This window comes from Myripristis murdjan, chromosome 23 (assembly GCF_902150065.1).
Source record: "Myripristis murdjan chromosome 23, fMyrMur1.1, whole genome shotgun sequence".
NCBI lineage: Eukaryota > Metazoa > Chordata > Actinopteri > Holocentriformes > Holocentridae > Myripristis > Myripristis murdjan.
In genome coordinates, this window is record NC_044002.1 from 20,029,750 (window position 1) to 20,046,636 (window position 16,887).

The window sequence follows — 16,887 nt, forward strand, 5'->3', positions numbered from 1 at the left end:
AGTGTAGGGGAACAGGAAGTTCCCTGAAGTTTGCATTCTAAGTAGGAAGAAAGTAGTCCTCTGAAGAACCAGTGTTCCGAAGTAGGAGGCATAAGGCCTCTGAGTTGTAGGGAAAATCAGTTTCCCGAGGGCGCCAGCCGAAAGGGCAAAGTGAAATCACGTGATAGAGCTCTGGGAGCTCTAAGGTAGGAGGCCTGGGGCCTCTGAGGGTGCCAGCCGAAAGGGCTAAAGTGAATTCACGTGATCTGAGTTGAAGGTTTTGCCGGCTTATTTGTTTGTCTGAGTGTGAGTGTCTCTGTCTGTGTCTGTGTCTATGTCTGTGCTTTTGTTGTTGCAAAGGAGTGCTTTGTCCTGGAAATTGGTGTTGTTGTGTTTTATTGTTTTTGTGAACAGGTAATTGACTTTGAAGGTGAAAACCCACTGTATGGAAATTGAGTGAGTGAGTATACAGTAACTATGCTAAAGGTAGTTTTAGTATCTGTCAACTTGAGCAATTGAGGGAGAACTCAAAACCTATTAATAGAATTAGGAAAGGGAAAGAGAGTCTTTAGGTAAGTTGGAGGCTTTGGTATGTAGGGGCTAAGAAAGGAGTATGAAAGAGAGAAGGTTGGAAAGCATAACAAAGAAGGAGCTGCTGGAGCACAAACCACCTAGAGAACTGGTTGCTGGTAAGTTTGGTTGGGAATTCTGTGAGCCATTTTGTAGAGATATAACTAAGTGGACAGATGGAAGGTGGCCTAAGGAGGGTAGCTTAGCGCCATGGGCTACACAGCTTTTGAGGGACAACTTAGATGATATATCTCCAGAAGGTAATGTAAGCTGGGACATGCCATACATGAGAAAATCTTTAAATAAATGGGAAGCAATGGCAAAAAACTGTCTTCCTAGTGACAGGAGAGATTCTGCCATGGTGAGCCTTTACACTGCAGATCCAGATCTTGATTGCCCACCTCCCTACAACCCTGCAGCTCATCCAGGGAATGGAGCAGCAGAAAGGAGGGCAGGACCACAGGCAGTTGGGGGAGAACCACAAACAGGTAGAGGACAGCAAGGCGCTGAGGGTGGAGGTCTTCCTCCCCTGCATACATCTACACATACACACACACACACTGCATCAGCAGCAGAGGGAGAAGTTAGCTCCACAACTAGCCTTAGCACACGCACATACCCTGGTGTGCCACAGATCACTGATTCAGTTAGTTATAGAGTACGTTTACATGCACACCATATTCCGGTTCGGCTCAATATTCCGGTTAAGGTAACTGCGCCGCGGCAACTGGAATATTCCGTTTACATGTCACTTGGCATGCCCCCGTGTTTCGGCGTATTCCACTCTCTGACGTAATGCGACACTCAGCCGCGGGGGGCAGCAGCACGCGTATAGGCGTCTGGTCTGCCGGAAAAACAGACGAAGAAGTCTTCTTCCTCGTCTTCTTCTTCTTTTTCTTTGTCTTCTGTCGCTAGTTCTATGTTTTCTCCCATCGATATACTCCGTGATATTTAAGTCTTTCATTAGCTGAAGGTGGACTGCAGTCTCCTGGCTCTTGCTGCTGTTCGCCCTGCCGTTTTCCCCGCTTGCAGTAACCATAGCAACCAAGACGCCACAGAAGTCCTTGTGAGTCGAGCATGCGCAGTCGTGACTGAATATTCCGGTTTGGGGAGTTTTCCGACTAAGGTGTTTACAAGCCCCAATATTCCGGTTGGAACAGGAATATTCCAGGGGGCTTATTCGGAATTCTCTCCAACCGGAATATGACCTTAATCGGGTTCGGTGCGTGTTTACATGACACGTGCGCAACCGGAATATTGCGAATATTCCGGTTAATACAGGAATAAGGTCTGCATGTAAACGTGCTCATAAACCACTCACTAGGGACGAGGTCAGACGCAAACAGAAAGAGGCTGAGTTGGAATATATTTTCACTGAGACCCTGAAATTAAATTGGCAAGATGTGAGAGGTGCTTTTGATGCAAATGTTCCATGGTCTGCTAATATACAAGATGCATATACTACACAGCTAAATGCTCTGTACACTCACATAGAAGAAACATTTCCACCTAAAATGGACTCGACTAAACTCAGAAATCTGAGGCAAGGGGCAGCAGAGACGTGTGCAGACTGGCAGAAGCGGTTGATGAAAGCTTTTGAAGAGTGCTCTGGTTTGCAGAAACCAGATGATATGACCAACCCATCTCCATGGGAAAATCAACTCATTCAATTGCTTGTGGAAGGATTGTCTCCAGACATAAGAAAACCTGGACTTTCTGGCTTGTTTTGGTAACTTTTATTGAATCCAGTTGGATCAAATTAGGTTGAAAGATGAACAGAATCTCCAGGCCATGTGATTAGATAAGACTGTGTTTAATAACTTTGTATCCATGTTTATGATATATGTTTATACCACCATACAATGATTTTAATGTTAAAAAGGAGGGAAGTGTGAAGGAATTTATCATTAAAATCATGTATTGCGTTAGCCTTTGTATGACCTCAGAGTTAAACCGGTGGTATGTGCCATGGAGCAGACCCTCTACCAGCTTATCTCATTTAGAGGTGGTCAGTTACTTGTCTGGAATTTACGACTAGACCTGTTCATTAGCTAGGTTTGTTTCTGGAAAGTTTTTATTGCTTTATTACCTGATTGACTATGTAAGACATGCAAAGTATATGTAAAATCAGAAGACCTTAAAAGCTTTCTATCACCTCTGTCACATTGACAATCTACCTCCAAGCTTTGGTGTGTATGATTCTCCTGCTGTCACAGCATTAAAGGCCTGAAGACCATCTGACTGTTCGTTTTTGCTGTAGACTTCCATGACACAAAACAAAACAGAAAAAAAAAAACAGACCTGAGTGCAGGTTTGTTGCTGCATTAATCAGGATTTGGTAGATCTCTTTTATGGAAACATATTACAAAAACCAAAGCCAGCGTGCTCACCTTTCTTGTCTCTGCTGGTAGTGTTTGACAAACTGCGGTAGCTCTGTATGGAGGTTGAAGGTCTCTGGCAGCCAGTCTGCCCCCCGGCCGCCTCTGGCCCTGCGGCTCACAGCTGCCAGGCAGTCCTTCACGGTGATCACCGCCTCACAGGGGAACTGGTTGAGCATGACATGAGGCCGCTCCTCGCTCAGCTTCCTGTCGCAGGAGAGAAAGGTTTCTCAGCACCATGTCCACCCGGGGGTTTCAGATATGTCTGATGTATATCGCAGCAGCCACTTTATTATATCCTCCCGACTGTTTTGATGAAACGTATGATGATTACTTTAATCCTGCTGTTACCTTCAAATTTACGAGCTTTTTTTTTTTACTGCCTAAATTTTTTACTGCCTGACTACCTAAATATCCCTTAAAAAAAAAAAAAAAAAAAACCTAATCACTCCCCAAATACATCAAAGTTCTTGTGGAAATCATGTTTTTTCCCCAAACGTCACATTAACTATCAGTGGTTTTCACACGGTTACAGGTGTGGTTGTGTTCGGTGAGCACCCTAAAGCGGTGGGAAGATTTTTGACGATTATAAATGGCATATTGTGGTTTCTCAGTGTCATATATTTTATACTGCTAAAAAAAGCCGTCAAAAAGACTCAATAAAACAGACCAATAAAACACCAAAGGATACCAAATGTGTACAGGACATTGAAAACATATCATCATGTTGATTTCATGTTTAATTACTCATCCCCATTAAATTGGGAAAAGTCACTAAATATGAAAAATTACATTCATCATGAATTTAGAGACACTTGACCCCAAAGATAGTAGGAGTGTTAATATAAATACTAGGGTATTTTGACTAGGAGTTAACTAACCTTGAAGGCTTCAGTGTTGAAACAGATTATATTATGTGCTGTGCAAGGGCAAGGGATCATATTTTCTTTTGTAACGAGAGAAAAGCCCTCGGTAGACCTAACAGATTGTTTAAAAAAAAAAAAAAAGTCCTTGATGCACTTTCAACTGTCTTTCAACTCCTTTTATCATTTTAACATCATTAAGGCAAGTGAACTGCTGGCAGTGCTGTGTTCTTTTGTAACACAACATTATATACAGTTCAAAAATATAGTCAATTATACTACAAATATTGTAATTTGTTACGGATGAGGACTATTTCCACATACACGATGCACCACAGCTTATGGCCGGCCTGTTGTGCAGCAGGTGCCCTCTTTTTTTTTTTTTTGTCTGAGTCTGAATCTGTCACTGGGTAGGAGATGAGGAAATATCAGCGGCAGCAAATGCTCGGTTCCTTCCAAGCAGTGACAGTGAGTGAAAGGCAGAGTGCACCAAAGTAAAGCTGCTCTTGTGCATCACAGCATCTTAACTAGTTTGCTGGTTTTACTGGCCAAAAGGGACGTATTCGGTGAACGTGAGTGTGTGACTGTAAGCGGCTGTGTTTGTGTTTGTGTTATTGTGTGTTTGCAGGCTGACCTGTACTCCCTGATGTGACTGAAGGCCCAGATAATATCAGCCTCCTCCTCTTCCTCTGTGAGCTGGAAACGTGGATGTGTCAGGTTGTCTCTCACCTGTCTCATGGTGGCATAAACTCTGGGAGCAAAGCAGAAGCAGATGCCAGGGTTCATACATATCTTATTATTATTTTATTTATTTATTTTAAACCAGTGGTTTTCAAGGACTTTCCCATGATTTCTCCATGAAATTTACCTTAATTTCGAAGACAAAAATAAAAAAAAACTTTTTGAGTTGCCACTGAAAACGTGTTTCAGCAGTACATGTGCTGTGAAAGTCACTCCGTATTTCAAATGCTGTAAATGAGCCTCTTTCGAACAAATTAGGAACAGACATACACCTCCTGGATTAATCTTTTCATTTTGTAACTCCAGTCCAAGCGGAAACGACATTATTTATTCACTGAGGTAAAATTAGCCATTTCCATCATTTTTCCACCTCTCTGTGTCAAAATGATGCATGAACACACACACAACAGTGATCTTAACCTCTTAGGACCTGGCGTACACATGCATGGACATCACATTTTGGGTTATATTACCGTAGTAGTTAATTCTGCTTATCTGCAAGTGACAATGCAACATGCAACAGTGACAATGCAAAATGCTTTGAATGTTTTGTATTTTGTTACAAGCATATGATGCCTTACTGTAGCTGTGACTGTCCAAAGGGGGCAAAAATGTTGTTACTTCATTTTGTTTTTTTGCACTGTGATATTCAAAACATACATACATACGTACATTTGTACGTGTTATTAATACAAGACAAAGCAGCCAGGACAAAAACTGCAATGTTCAGGGTGGAAATAAAGACTTTTGCACCTTATTACACAAAGGCGACTGTGGAGGAAATTCTGACTCTGAAAGAATGTCAACATTGTAGGGAGTAATAAAGATAAGGAAGCTTGGATCGAGGAACATAAATCAGCATCAGTCTGAAAGCACTAACACTATGAGTAAAACTTTGAATTAATAGTCTGGCCATTAGATGAAGCTCTTTTTAACATAAAGGCTCACTAAGCCTCTAGTGGTGCACCTCTTTCGGCTCTGACTGAATGCCAAAACCATGTCCCAGTTTGAACTCGCCTGGTTAACTTTAAAAGACCCCCACACTTGGAGGAGGTACAGGGCACGAGGCTAGTATGCGTTGGGCGGCATCACGCTTGGAGCTGGAGCCAGGACACGTGATTTAGTCAACTTTAAACGACCTCGTACTTGGCTTAATGCCAATCAGCTGCACATCAAAGACAACTTACTACCACTTGGAAAGTCCCCGATCTCCCAGCTGGCATGATGTAAGCACCGCTACTCTTGTGATCTCGAATGCTGACTTGCCAATTTGTGTGATATAAAAAATGGGTGCTGAAACGGTGAATTCCAGTCTTTCTTTGTGAAACGACTCCCTGTTTGTTTCGTTTGAGATCTCAAAGGAAAATAAACTTGTATGCTCGAGACTCTGCCTGATTCAAGTCTTTATTTTTGAGGACTTTAAGATTCTTTTATTGGTGTTTTTTGGTACCAAGTATAAGAAGATTTTGCCAGGCAATCTGGCCTGATCTGGACAGAAGTTTTTCCACATCACGACTTTATTGTGTTTTAAGGAAATTGAGAACCAGTGTCCACATATTTCTCTAAAACTACACCATGTAAAAAGATGATGCTTAGTTTTTATACTTATCAGGGTCCAATAAGCCAAAATAGCAAAGAGAAATAAAAAAAATGCATATCAAACAAGAGCTCGGGTATTAAGAGATTAAAGCAAAGCCACAATGGTTCTACCTGTTATTCTTTAACAATCATTCAATCGATCTTTAAAAAGTCAGTTTTACTTTGTTCAGATTTCCATTACTTTTCCAAAAGGTAGAAACTAAAAAAAAAATTGTATTCCACTGCTTTCTCAGGGGCTGGAGATTGTATTTTCATATTTACAGACTTTGAGGTTTTTCATTACCACATACTGTAAATCCTGCACATGGACAGGTCTGTCTTATTTTGAAATTCGAGCATAACAGACACAACAGAGACAAACGATACGAGCAGCTCTGACATCTGGTGCGGCTGACCTTGCTGGTCAAAGTTGCTTCACAAAGGCTCAGAGCCTAAACAGAGAAAAGACACATTTTGATTTTCTGGGAAGTGATAAATAATCCACACAGCCAAAGCAAAACGTGACTCGATAAGAGCTGCTTTTCAGGGTTACATGAAGGCAGAAGCGGTGCTCTCCTTTGGGGCAAAAATAAGCTGTGACGCCCATACTGAGAGCCAACCTGACAAATGTTACAATTTGTTATCCAAAGACTCCAAAAAAAAGTGCAAAAATGCATAGCTGGCCTCAGTAGGAAATGAAAAAAAAAAAAAAACAGAAATGAAACAGAGCTGACCTTCACACAGCTGCAAAATGTCACATACATATCTATTTGTATCCTCCAATATCTCTATTGGAGGATATACTAGGTTTTCACATGAAGTCAACCACCCTGTCAATATTACAAAATAAAGTCCAAGGACCAAACGTCTGAAGTCACATCAACTTTTGTCTCTGTTAAAAGTTCATCAATCGATCAGTTAATCTTTCAATCCACCGATGGCGAAGACACAACATGCATCTTTCCATGACACAATAAAGATTCCTTATAGGTGACTTGCAAAACACATTTAGACATTTTAAGGAATACTCAAGGTGCGAACCAGATAACCAAATGAAAACAAAACTGATTGTTGCTGCTGAGACCGAAGACTTACTTGAGGATTTTGTCGTCGGGCACGGCGTGGGGTGGGATCTCCACAGGCAGCTGCTCCTTGTTCTCCTTTGAAATGGTCTGAAGAAAACCACGGCACAGGAGAAAACGAGGTGTTACAGATTTAACTGGGCATTTATTTCTGTCACCATGAGGTCCCATTTCTTTGTTTCTTTGCCAATTAAGAGATCCCTGAATATGCTGTCTTTTAAAAAAAAAAAAAAAAAAAAAAAAAAAAAAAAATTCAAAAGTGTCCCTATCATGTGAGTGGGAAATAAATAATGGATGTGAGGTATTTTCATTCCCCTGAATGTTTACAGTTACAATAAACTAAACATAGTGTATTAATTATCTGTTTCAAGGAGAGCAGGTGTTGATTAAATTGCATTCATCCTCCTTAAAAGTATCTCAAAAGTCAGGCCCTGAGCATGTGTGCGCGCGTGTGTGTGTATTTGAGACTGTAGAAGAGAATGTTTTAAATCACACTCAATCAACAGGAGAGTGTGTGCAACCCAGGCGAGCCCCGTGAGGAGCACACACTCTGCCCCTCACACACACACACACACACACATCCTGACACTGCGGCTTCTTTGGTTTAGATCTGGCACGAACAACAGAGAGGATCCTCCTGCACATTCCACAGGAGAGTGAGTGCGTCTAAAAACACGACTCTCCAGCCCGTCTCTGCGGCTCCGAGTGCCTCGGCTCAGTGGAACGCGGCCAGTTACAAAAACATGAGAAAGTGTTGATATCCTCTCATGGGACATCGTTGAAACAGAGCGCAACCTGCACGTTGTTTAATTTGTGTGAGCTTTGCCCCCTGCGTTTGTCCACACTCATTTTCAATTTGTCCTCTCGTGCCGCCGAGCACACGTTCCATTAGCGCACGGGAGGGGAATCAGAAAAAATGAAGAATTATGAGCACGAGTGGCGTCAAGAAACACATTCAAGTTCAGATAGGGTTTTATCAGACGGGTTGCATCATCAAAAACAGCACCTTGCTTTTCTCCACAATGCTCTAGTAGTTTTGCAGTTTCCCCTCTGCTCTGCTCATTTATGTTGTTGTGACTGCAGGGATTAAACACGGGTGCATCAAGGAAAATGACATCAAATGTGCATGTAGGGAATTTTCTTTATTTACCCTCGAACAAGATAAAAAAAGCGAAACAATACAAATAAGCACATAAATCCAAGTGAAACTGACTGCTCTTACCTCGTAGTACAAGTCAGCGGGCTCAGCGGTGACTGCGCTGACCCCCTCCAGATCAGCTGGTATCCATGGCAACAGGCTGCACTGCCTCACCAGGGCGTTGGTCTCGCCGTAAGTGTAATCCCGCGTTGCTTCGTCTATGAGAAAGTAAGTGAGGAGTTTTTAACGAGGAAAAGTTTGGCAAACACAAGAGCTGGTGTGTTGTTTATTGTTTATTGTTTATTAGGACCCCCATTAGCAACAGCATGGCTGCAGCTATTCTTCATGTGGTCCGCCAACATTTTAAAATAATACAATTCTTAAAATAACATAATAAAAGCAAACCTAAAGAGGCTTAAATAGATGAAAGAAAATACCATATGCAGAAAAAAACACTCTGCAAATAAGAATCTGCCCTAAGCAGAGACATACTAAGAAATTAAAAACAGCAAATTAGAACATCACAGAGAACAAAAATGAAACAAAAACACTGCAACAGTTTAGTATCTGTCTGAGGTCAAATCCCTCTCAAAAACTGAAAAGCTGTCCTCAATCCATTTAATTTGTAGTCACAGACTTCAGCACAGAGAGAAATACATTCAGCAGTCATAACTATGTTTCAGTTCGCAGTACGTCAGACAATCAATCTCAGCTAAATGCTTATTTAAATCATTTTTATTTTTATAATTATCATTCATACTTATTCAAAAGATATTGCTTAACTAATAGTTTGAATGTTCTTTTGCCAAATGTTTGTGTGATGTGCTAAGGGAACGAGTTCCACTCATACATGACTCTGTACACAACCGTTTTTTTTTTTTTAAACCAACATCAGACTTTACTGTTGGCAGTGCAAAATATCCTCCAGCCGCCTGTCTGGTGATGTATTTATTGTAATCAGAGCTGTAACATAGTTCCTGGTATAATACATGAGGATTCTTTGTTATGGACACATTTCTCATGAATAATAGTAATGAATAAAATAACCTATCACTAACCCTTAACCAACCAAGATTCTTATGCATTTTATCAACACTTGTCATCCAATTACAACCAAGAACAATGCGTGCAGCACTGTCTTGTATTTTTTGTAGTTTTTCAATCATATCTGCAGTTGCATTTGACCATACTGCGGGGCAATAGTCAAGATTTGATATAATTAAGGCCTGAATTACTAGTTTAGTTGCTTTTGGAGTTAAACATGTCCCGTGTCTTCTTATAACAGAAATATCATTTCCCATTTTATTAACTATCTTATTAATATGTGATTTCCATGACAATTTTTCATCAGTGACTATTCCCAGCAGCTTGGTCTCCTGCTTGATACTGCCCTGTTGAGTGTTCAAAAAAAAAATCCATTCCTCGTATATCATCAGTCTGTGATGTTGTGTCTGTTACAGGAGATATTTGGTGATTAAGTGCTGCAAAACACTTTTTAGGCATACATGAAGACACTAATTGATCACTTATTTTCTCTCTTCAGTGCCAACAGATCAGATTCACTGCATTTAACCACAGAATTTCCCCTTCAAGCTAATTCCTCCCTACCAGCCTGACACCAATAAAAAGTTCCCTTTGACCTTTTTGCAGCTAAATGCTCTCTCTCTCTCTCTCACACACACACACACACATTTGTTCCCAAATCCAGGCCTGACCGGCGTCTGTTATTCCCGGCCTGAAACACTCCGGAGCCCAGACCTTCATCAGCATCCGAGCTCCTTAATTCCCCTTTTCCAAACGGACACAGATTAGATAATGCTCCCCACCTTCCAGCGGTCAAACATCGGGCAAGGCCAGAGTGTGTTATAACACGCGAGCAAAAACAGAGAGCAGTTGGAGACTCCCACGACTGACCATGAAGGAAAGATAGCTAACCCCCTCCAACTCATACAGATACACACACACACACGCTGTGGTGGATTTCCAGTGAGCTCAGGATGAATAAAAGAACTAAGACATCATTACATCACGGCCAAAAACTAAACTAAAAAGGTCCCTTGACAGACGAAAACTCAGAAGGGATAAAACTCAGTACCCAGGGTCTTTGTTTTCAGCGTCTGCGTTGATGAACCAGCCTCGGTTTACTGCGTTCTCCTACTTTTTGCAGTAAACCAGACTCTGCCTGACTACCAGTTTTATTTAATTGCTTGAGTAATTTTTGGTAAAGCAAAGAGCTGAAGATCAACTGGCCTAGCAAAAGCAAAAGAAATCCACAACAGCGCTCTTTAGCTCAGCTCCTGGTGCTTTACTTATGACGCCACTCTAATTCAAAATTGCCTCATATATTTCCAAATCCCCCAGAATTTAGATCCGGCATTTCGCAGTGCTGCTGACTCAGGTACATGGTGGTTGACTGTTGATGTATGTTCCATAATATTCTCAAGCCACATCACTGTTTCATGGCTCTTTTTCATCTGTGCATTTTTTCCTTTCAATGGTTCAACTCAGGATTTAGCCTCTGTAAATAACCCTGCACATCACCTCGCATGTAACTTAGCTGGTAGTTTGTAATCAGTATCTGTAGTTTTTATTTATTATTATTATTATTATTTTTGTTTTTTTTGTAAAATCTGTGTAATTCATGAGTTGTTTGAGTATTTTATGAGTGGGAAATTGATTCCTAATCAGAAAAGATCTCCCTACCTTTCTGTTTATTGAGGTGTGTAAGGTGTACTTAGACTTTTGCAACAAAAATAAAATGCTTTCCTGTGTGTGTGCATACAGGGCTTAGAGTGTTGGCACGGCAGGTTTTATTCATTGTGTGTGTGAGGAAAACTTTGGAAAACTTTGGAGTTGCAGGCAGAGTCGGGGAGTTTCTGTTGGTGTCCTTGAGTCTGTGAGGATAATGAGCTCGCTGTCAGAGGAAACCATTTCAACTTTCAGGTGATGTTACTGGTGTGAAGAAAGTGATAACTGGCTTATGTAAAACTGAGAAGAGCTCAGGATTTTTTTCCCCACTTTCAAGCATCTGCACTAGTTCCTACACACCTTCCCTGACTGCTTCTACCTCTGTTGGTGATTCTCTTCCTTTCCCAGAACGTTAATCTAAAATCTAAAATTAAAATTCTGGCTCGCGTCTAACGGGCCTCAGACGGTGAAAGTCCCAACTAAAACATGATAAGTTACGAACATGGCTCAAAGAATGTCATATAAGGAAGCAGTGGCCACATTTTTTTTTTTTTTTTTTTTTTTAATGCTGACCGCTGAATTTTCATAACATAACTGTTTGAATGAGGAACTGGGTTTGGTAAATTCAAACCAATGAGTCTACTTCCTCCTTCGTTCAGTTATATTATGAAAATTCAGCGGTCAGCATTAAAAAAAATATGAGGCGATGGCTTCCTTATATAATCCTCTTTTGAGTCACGTTGATATCTTGTTCATATTTCAGTTACAACAATGTTTTTAAGAGCCGTTCTGTGAACACAATAAACACAAATGGGGAGATGCAAGACAGAGGGTTAGATGCATGTAACTGTGTGTGTGTGTATATTGATTATAACATGATAACTAAGTGCTCATTTGTGCAGAATTAATACCTAAAGCATGTATTGATCAATAAGTTACTAATGCAGTTAGAACACAGGTTTTGCTCATGCCTGTACACTTTACAGTTCTTTACTAAAATGTTTAATACGACGTGCAGAAACACGGGCTGTGGATTTTATTTCTGTTTATTTTTGCAGCAACAAAAGAATCATAAATAATAAATAATCATGTAAAGTGACAGCAGGCTCATATCCTCCTAATGAAAGTACATAACTCGGCACAGGGCTCCCGTCTGAGCTCTGCTGTGTGGGAGATTACTTTTGTTTGTGCCAGGTCCGTTCTCACTTCAGCCCCCCTCCATCTCCTGACCCAACACACACAAATTAGCTCAAGCCCATGTATTACGCTTAAAATAAAGCCAGACATTACCTGAAAATTTGCATAAAATCAGCAAAAAGTTACAAGAAAATTATCACAAAAAGGTTGGATAATCAGTAAAAAAAAAATTAAAACTATCGGAAAATTTGTCATAAAATTACCAGAAGCCTGGTAAAACACTGTAAAACTACTGGAAAAGCAAAAAATAAAAACAAAAACAGAAAACCACCCCAAAACATATTAAAAAAAAAAAACTGTTCTGCTACACTCTGATTAAAGCGAATCTTTGCTTAAATAAATTGTTGTTAATACATGACAGCAACCTCTTTGGCTACAGCGTGACAGCAAACTGACTTATGAGAGATTAAATCAAATCTGATAAGAAGCGCGGCTGAATTCAGGGGCGAGTCGTGCCAGAGTCACCCTGAGGAAAGCGTGAGTCTGAACGCACTTTCAGCACCTTTATCTTTCTTCACTGGCCAGCAGGAAAGTGAGAGTGTGTGTGTGTGTGTGTGTGTGTGTGTTTACCTCCTTCCTGTAGGTCCTGCAGAGGCCAGAGCACGCTGTAGGTCAGCTGTCCCGGCATGTAGTAGAACGGGGCCATGCCGCAGGTGGGCTGGTCGGAGTGCTGCACCTGGGAGCCGAACTCGTCCATGATGTACCAGACCGGCACCTTCTCCTCTGCCGTCTGAGCCGCGAACACCGCCGAGAGGGGAGGAGAGCATCGAGGCTGATGTCAGACAGCTGGCCTTTACTCCCATTTGTATTTGGCAGATATTTAGCTCCTGTCTGTGCAACTATTCAGTTTCATCAAACAGCAAATGTGAAATTAACCCAGTGGAAGGAGAAATGGCTGCATGAAAAATAAATGGCAGGCTGGACTGTGTTTAAGTGTGTTTTGTGTCCAGGCATGTACCAATATATTAACAATACACTGCAACATAAATTCCATCAGTCACAATATGCATCATGGAAAGAAAATCCTCAAATCCTGAAAACTACTCTAGGTAGGCATTAAAAATGTTATATAGATGAAAGTATCACAGCATCAGCAGTCACATGTAGTTCAGCATGAAAAGTAAAGATATTAATCGTGAAGAATGGAGAGTTATGGGGTCGATGCCTTGACCTGTAAGAAGTATTTTAATGTTGGAGCTCTCACTGCTCCATATCCTGTTGGCTGGTCTACACTCTCACAATGCATTATATTTGATGTTTTGCACGGAGAAACGCCTTCGGAAAATTAACTAACAACTCAGTCAGATAAATGTCATCCAGTCAAGATTTTCCTCTGAAATGTAGTAAAGCACAAATAATCACAAAATGGAAAATACTCAAATACAGTGCCAATAAATCAACATCGCATCTGAGAACAGTACTTGAGTAAATGCACTTAAAATGTACTTTGTTACTTTTTCTACCCCTGTTTGCACTATCATTATTCTCCTATGAATGCAGTCATTTACACAACGGCTCAAATAGTTAAAATATACAGAAATCAGAGTCATAATTTCAAAGTAAAAGACATGTAGGTCCTCCTTAGCAGATTCATTCTTCATTTGAATGAAGAAATAAGTAGCCAGAATCTAGCTTTATTATCTCATGTGTTGTCGTATGTTTCTAATATACTGTGAATCTGTGTCATGTAGTGGTATAATTTATAACCTCAACAAATCATTACAGTCCTGTGTGTTTGCCATCCTACCCCCTGGGAGAGCTGGTAGGTCTGGTTGTACTTCCACATGCGCTCCATCACCAGATCCACCGTGTCCGGGTCCGGGACCTCCCCATGGAAGTCCAGCCCCATGAGGGCGGCCATCCTGGGCAGCAGGCCGGGGATCTGCTCCAGCTGCTGGCGGGCATGATCCACGCGGTAGGTCCAGGCATGATCCACCAGGAAAATACTGCAGAGGGCAGAGGAAGGGGGGCGGATCCATATCGGAAGGAAAGCAACACTGATGGAAAAGCTTTGCCTGCGTATGCTGTTATTGTAATTTGGCTCCTTCCCAGAGATTCAAATGTCTCAAAAGAATTGTTGATGTCCAGATTTGGACGCCAAAGTAAAACTATTGTGGCTTGCACTCATTCAAACAAACATGACAGCACCGTGGTCGTTTGAAAACATTCAGAAATGTAAGCCAGCTGATGAAATGGCTCTGTCAGTTAACTTAGACTTAGACTTAGACTTAGACTTCTTTTATTGTCATTGCACAAAAAAACACAGCAGTGAGATTTTGGCAACGAAATGTCGTTGCTTGGCTTCCGGATTACAGCAGAGATGGAATTGTGGGACCGTTTAGGTATATATAAATATAAATATTATACATAAATATAGTCTATATACCTGGTATGATATGGTCTATATAACTAGTGCTAAAAAACAGGAGCTAAATAGTAATGAGTGCAATTGAGAATAGCTAGATAAAACAGAATGTACAACAGACTAAACAGTGTAAACAAGTGAATAACCAGTATAAATAATAATGAGTGCAATTGAGAATAAATGCTTATTGTGGCGTTATAAAGCCACTCTGCTTATTGTTTCCCCTTGTGGTGGATTTCCCATGAGCTCAGAATAATATAATGTGTAGTCTATGATAAGGTGAGGTGTATGTGTGTGTGCATGTGTATATATATGCAGACATAAATATTGAAGAAGAAGGTGCCAAAGGGTGCCGAAGCCTCATGTCAGAGGAGATTTTAAAGACTCTAGCGCCCTCACCTGGTCGGCTCTGAGGCTTGCAGTCCACTCTCTCGAGTTACAAGCACTTTACAGGTAACTTCTGCTGCATGGCTATCCTTGTCCTGCTCGTCCTGATGCTGGTGCTGCATGATGCCGAACACTTCCCCGGCATCATAAACCTAGGACAGGCAGGAGATCACTTTATGGCTGAGAGGAAATGCAAACTGACCTGTTGTTTCATTAGGAAGACGGTGCACCAAAGTCCATTACAAAAATCTGTCAGTTCAAAGTTTCCTTGCTTGTGGGTGAACGCACACACCCCTTTAACAGCCTGATTGGACAGGACCTATTCTTCACTTTAATCACGCATTCCATTCTCCATGGTGCATGCATTAACTCTCTGCGTGGCTTCAAGTTTTGCAGGTTTCCGTCCTCTTCTCAGAGTCTTTTCCCCACCGGCCATAACTTAAATAACAGCGTTTACTGCAATCCAGTCAAACACGACAGGCTGGGATTTCACCAACATGGCATGCTGTTTAACGAGTTATTTGCACGCCGAATTTAACAGAAGGCCACATTTACACGAAAAAGTTGGTAAATCAATTTCTATTCTATGTGTGCAGTTTCCTGTGAGCCATGAAATACAAAACTGCCTGATTTTTCAATGGAGTTCTGCAGGACAGATTGTCCCATGAGCGAAAGCACAATGTTCCGAGGCAAATTAAAACACAACACTAATATTTACCTCAGTGTATCTTAACACAGCACAGAGTTGCATTATCAATAAACAGGTGTAATGACTGTCACTGCCACAAAAGCTATGCCTGGTTTATTTCACACTATTTAACACTAACTTACTCCACTAGCATGTTAGCTAACTTAGCGCCAGTCCAGACCTCGTTGACAATTTTGCGCTGCAGACTCCTCCAGTAGGTTTGCGGTATTTTGGAGGCCAGGAGCGCGGCGCCGTGCAGAGCCACGAAGGCGCTGAACTCCTCGTCCTCGTCTCCATTCATAGCCACGCCGTTCGTCGTCATGTTGTTTAGCCGAGTTTCACGTGTGTGCACACAGGTAGAGCCAGGATGTCGGGAACTGACAGCTGGGGCGCAGTGCATTGTGGGTGGACGTGTTAAAGGGGTCGCATGCCTTGCTCAAGGGCTCATCCAGCAGCACAAGTGCACAGGGCTTATTCCCTCATGCATTGAACAAATATGGGTGAAAAGGGAGGAAAAGTATTTATTCTAATAGTAATTATTATAGCAAATCACCCAATTCATGTAGCCTCCATTTAATTCATGTCAAAGGAGTTAAATGCTGCAGTTTTAGGCCTTTTTGGGAGAGATTCTGGAAGGAGCACACCAAGAAAACAGTAAATTCGGTGTGTGAGATGCAACTTACAAACAGTATGAGCATCTTTACTCGCTCTCTGAGAAGATTTCAATAAGACAAATCCCAAATGCACCTATATCTTCCAGTCACGTTTCTCTCTTTTGACTCCTTGCATGGTTTTACACTGGACTGGACTCCTCTAGATTACTGGAGATACCATTACTCTGTGTTGAAGAGTTTAAGTCTTACCTATTTATATGTATGAAAACTAAAATTGTAGTGTGTTCATGTTGCTATGATGCAATAGATCGAACAATCATGAGAATAACAACTCACGATGTTCACAATGCTTCCACTTTGAGGGAAAAGAAAAGAACTCCAGGCTGAATTTTAAAATTGTTTAATTTCAGAACATGATATCACAGTGTATGAACATAAATTTGCATTGAATTCAAGTGGTAAAGAAGAAGAGAAACAGGTTCACACGTTGAGGGCCAAGCAGCACACACTGGTACGTGTGATGTAGATGCAATCACTGCACTCACTGGCTGGTGTAAGATGCTGACAGATCATCAGTTTGGGATTTTTTTTTTTTGTTAAAGGAAACAATAAACCTAAT

General features: G+C 41.2%; 1 protein-coding gene across 1 annotated transcript in view; it reads right to left on the bottom strand.

The window, feature by feature from the left end:
- The window catches only part of ttll12 (tubulin tyrosine ligase-like family, member 12), a 49,605-nt gene extending 33,575 nt beyond the window's left edge, over nt 1–16,030 (bottom strand). The window contains exons 1-8 of the mRNA XM_030046129.1: nt 15,836–16,030; nt 14,979–15,118; nt 13,962–14,160; nt 12,785–12,944; nt 8,414–8,547; nt 7,205–7,281; nt 4,425–4,541; nt 2,940–3,134 (exon numbers count right to left, since the gene is read on the bottom strand). Coding sequence (XP_029901989.1) covers nt 2,940–3,134; nt 4,425–4,541; nt 7,205–7,281; nt 8,414–8,547; nt 12,785–12,944; nt 13,962–14,160; nt 14,979–15,118; nt 15,836–15,976 — 1,163 coding nt within the window. The 5' untranslated portion in view covers nt 15,977–16,030. The remainder of the gene's footprint in view (nt 1–2,939; nt 3,135–4,424; nt 4,542–7,204; nt 7,282–8,413; nt 8,548–12,784; nt 12,945–13,961; nt 14,161–14,978; nt 15,119–15,835) is intronic.
- Between the last annotated feature and the right edge of the window lie 857 nt (nt 16,031–16,887).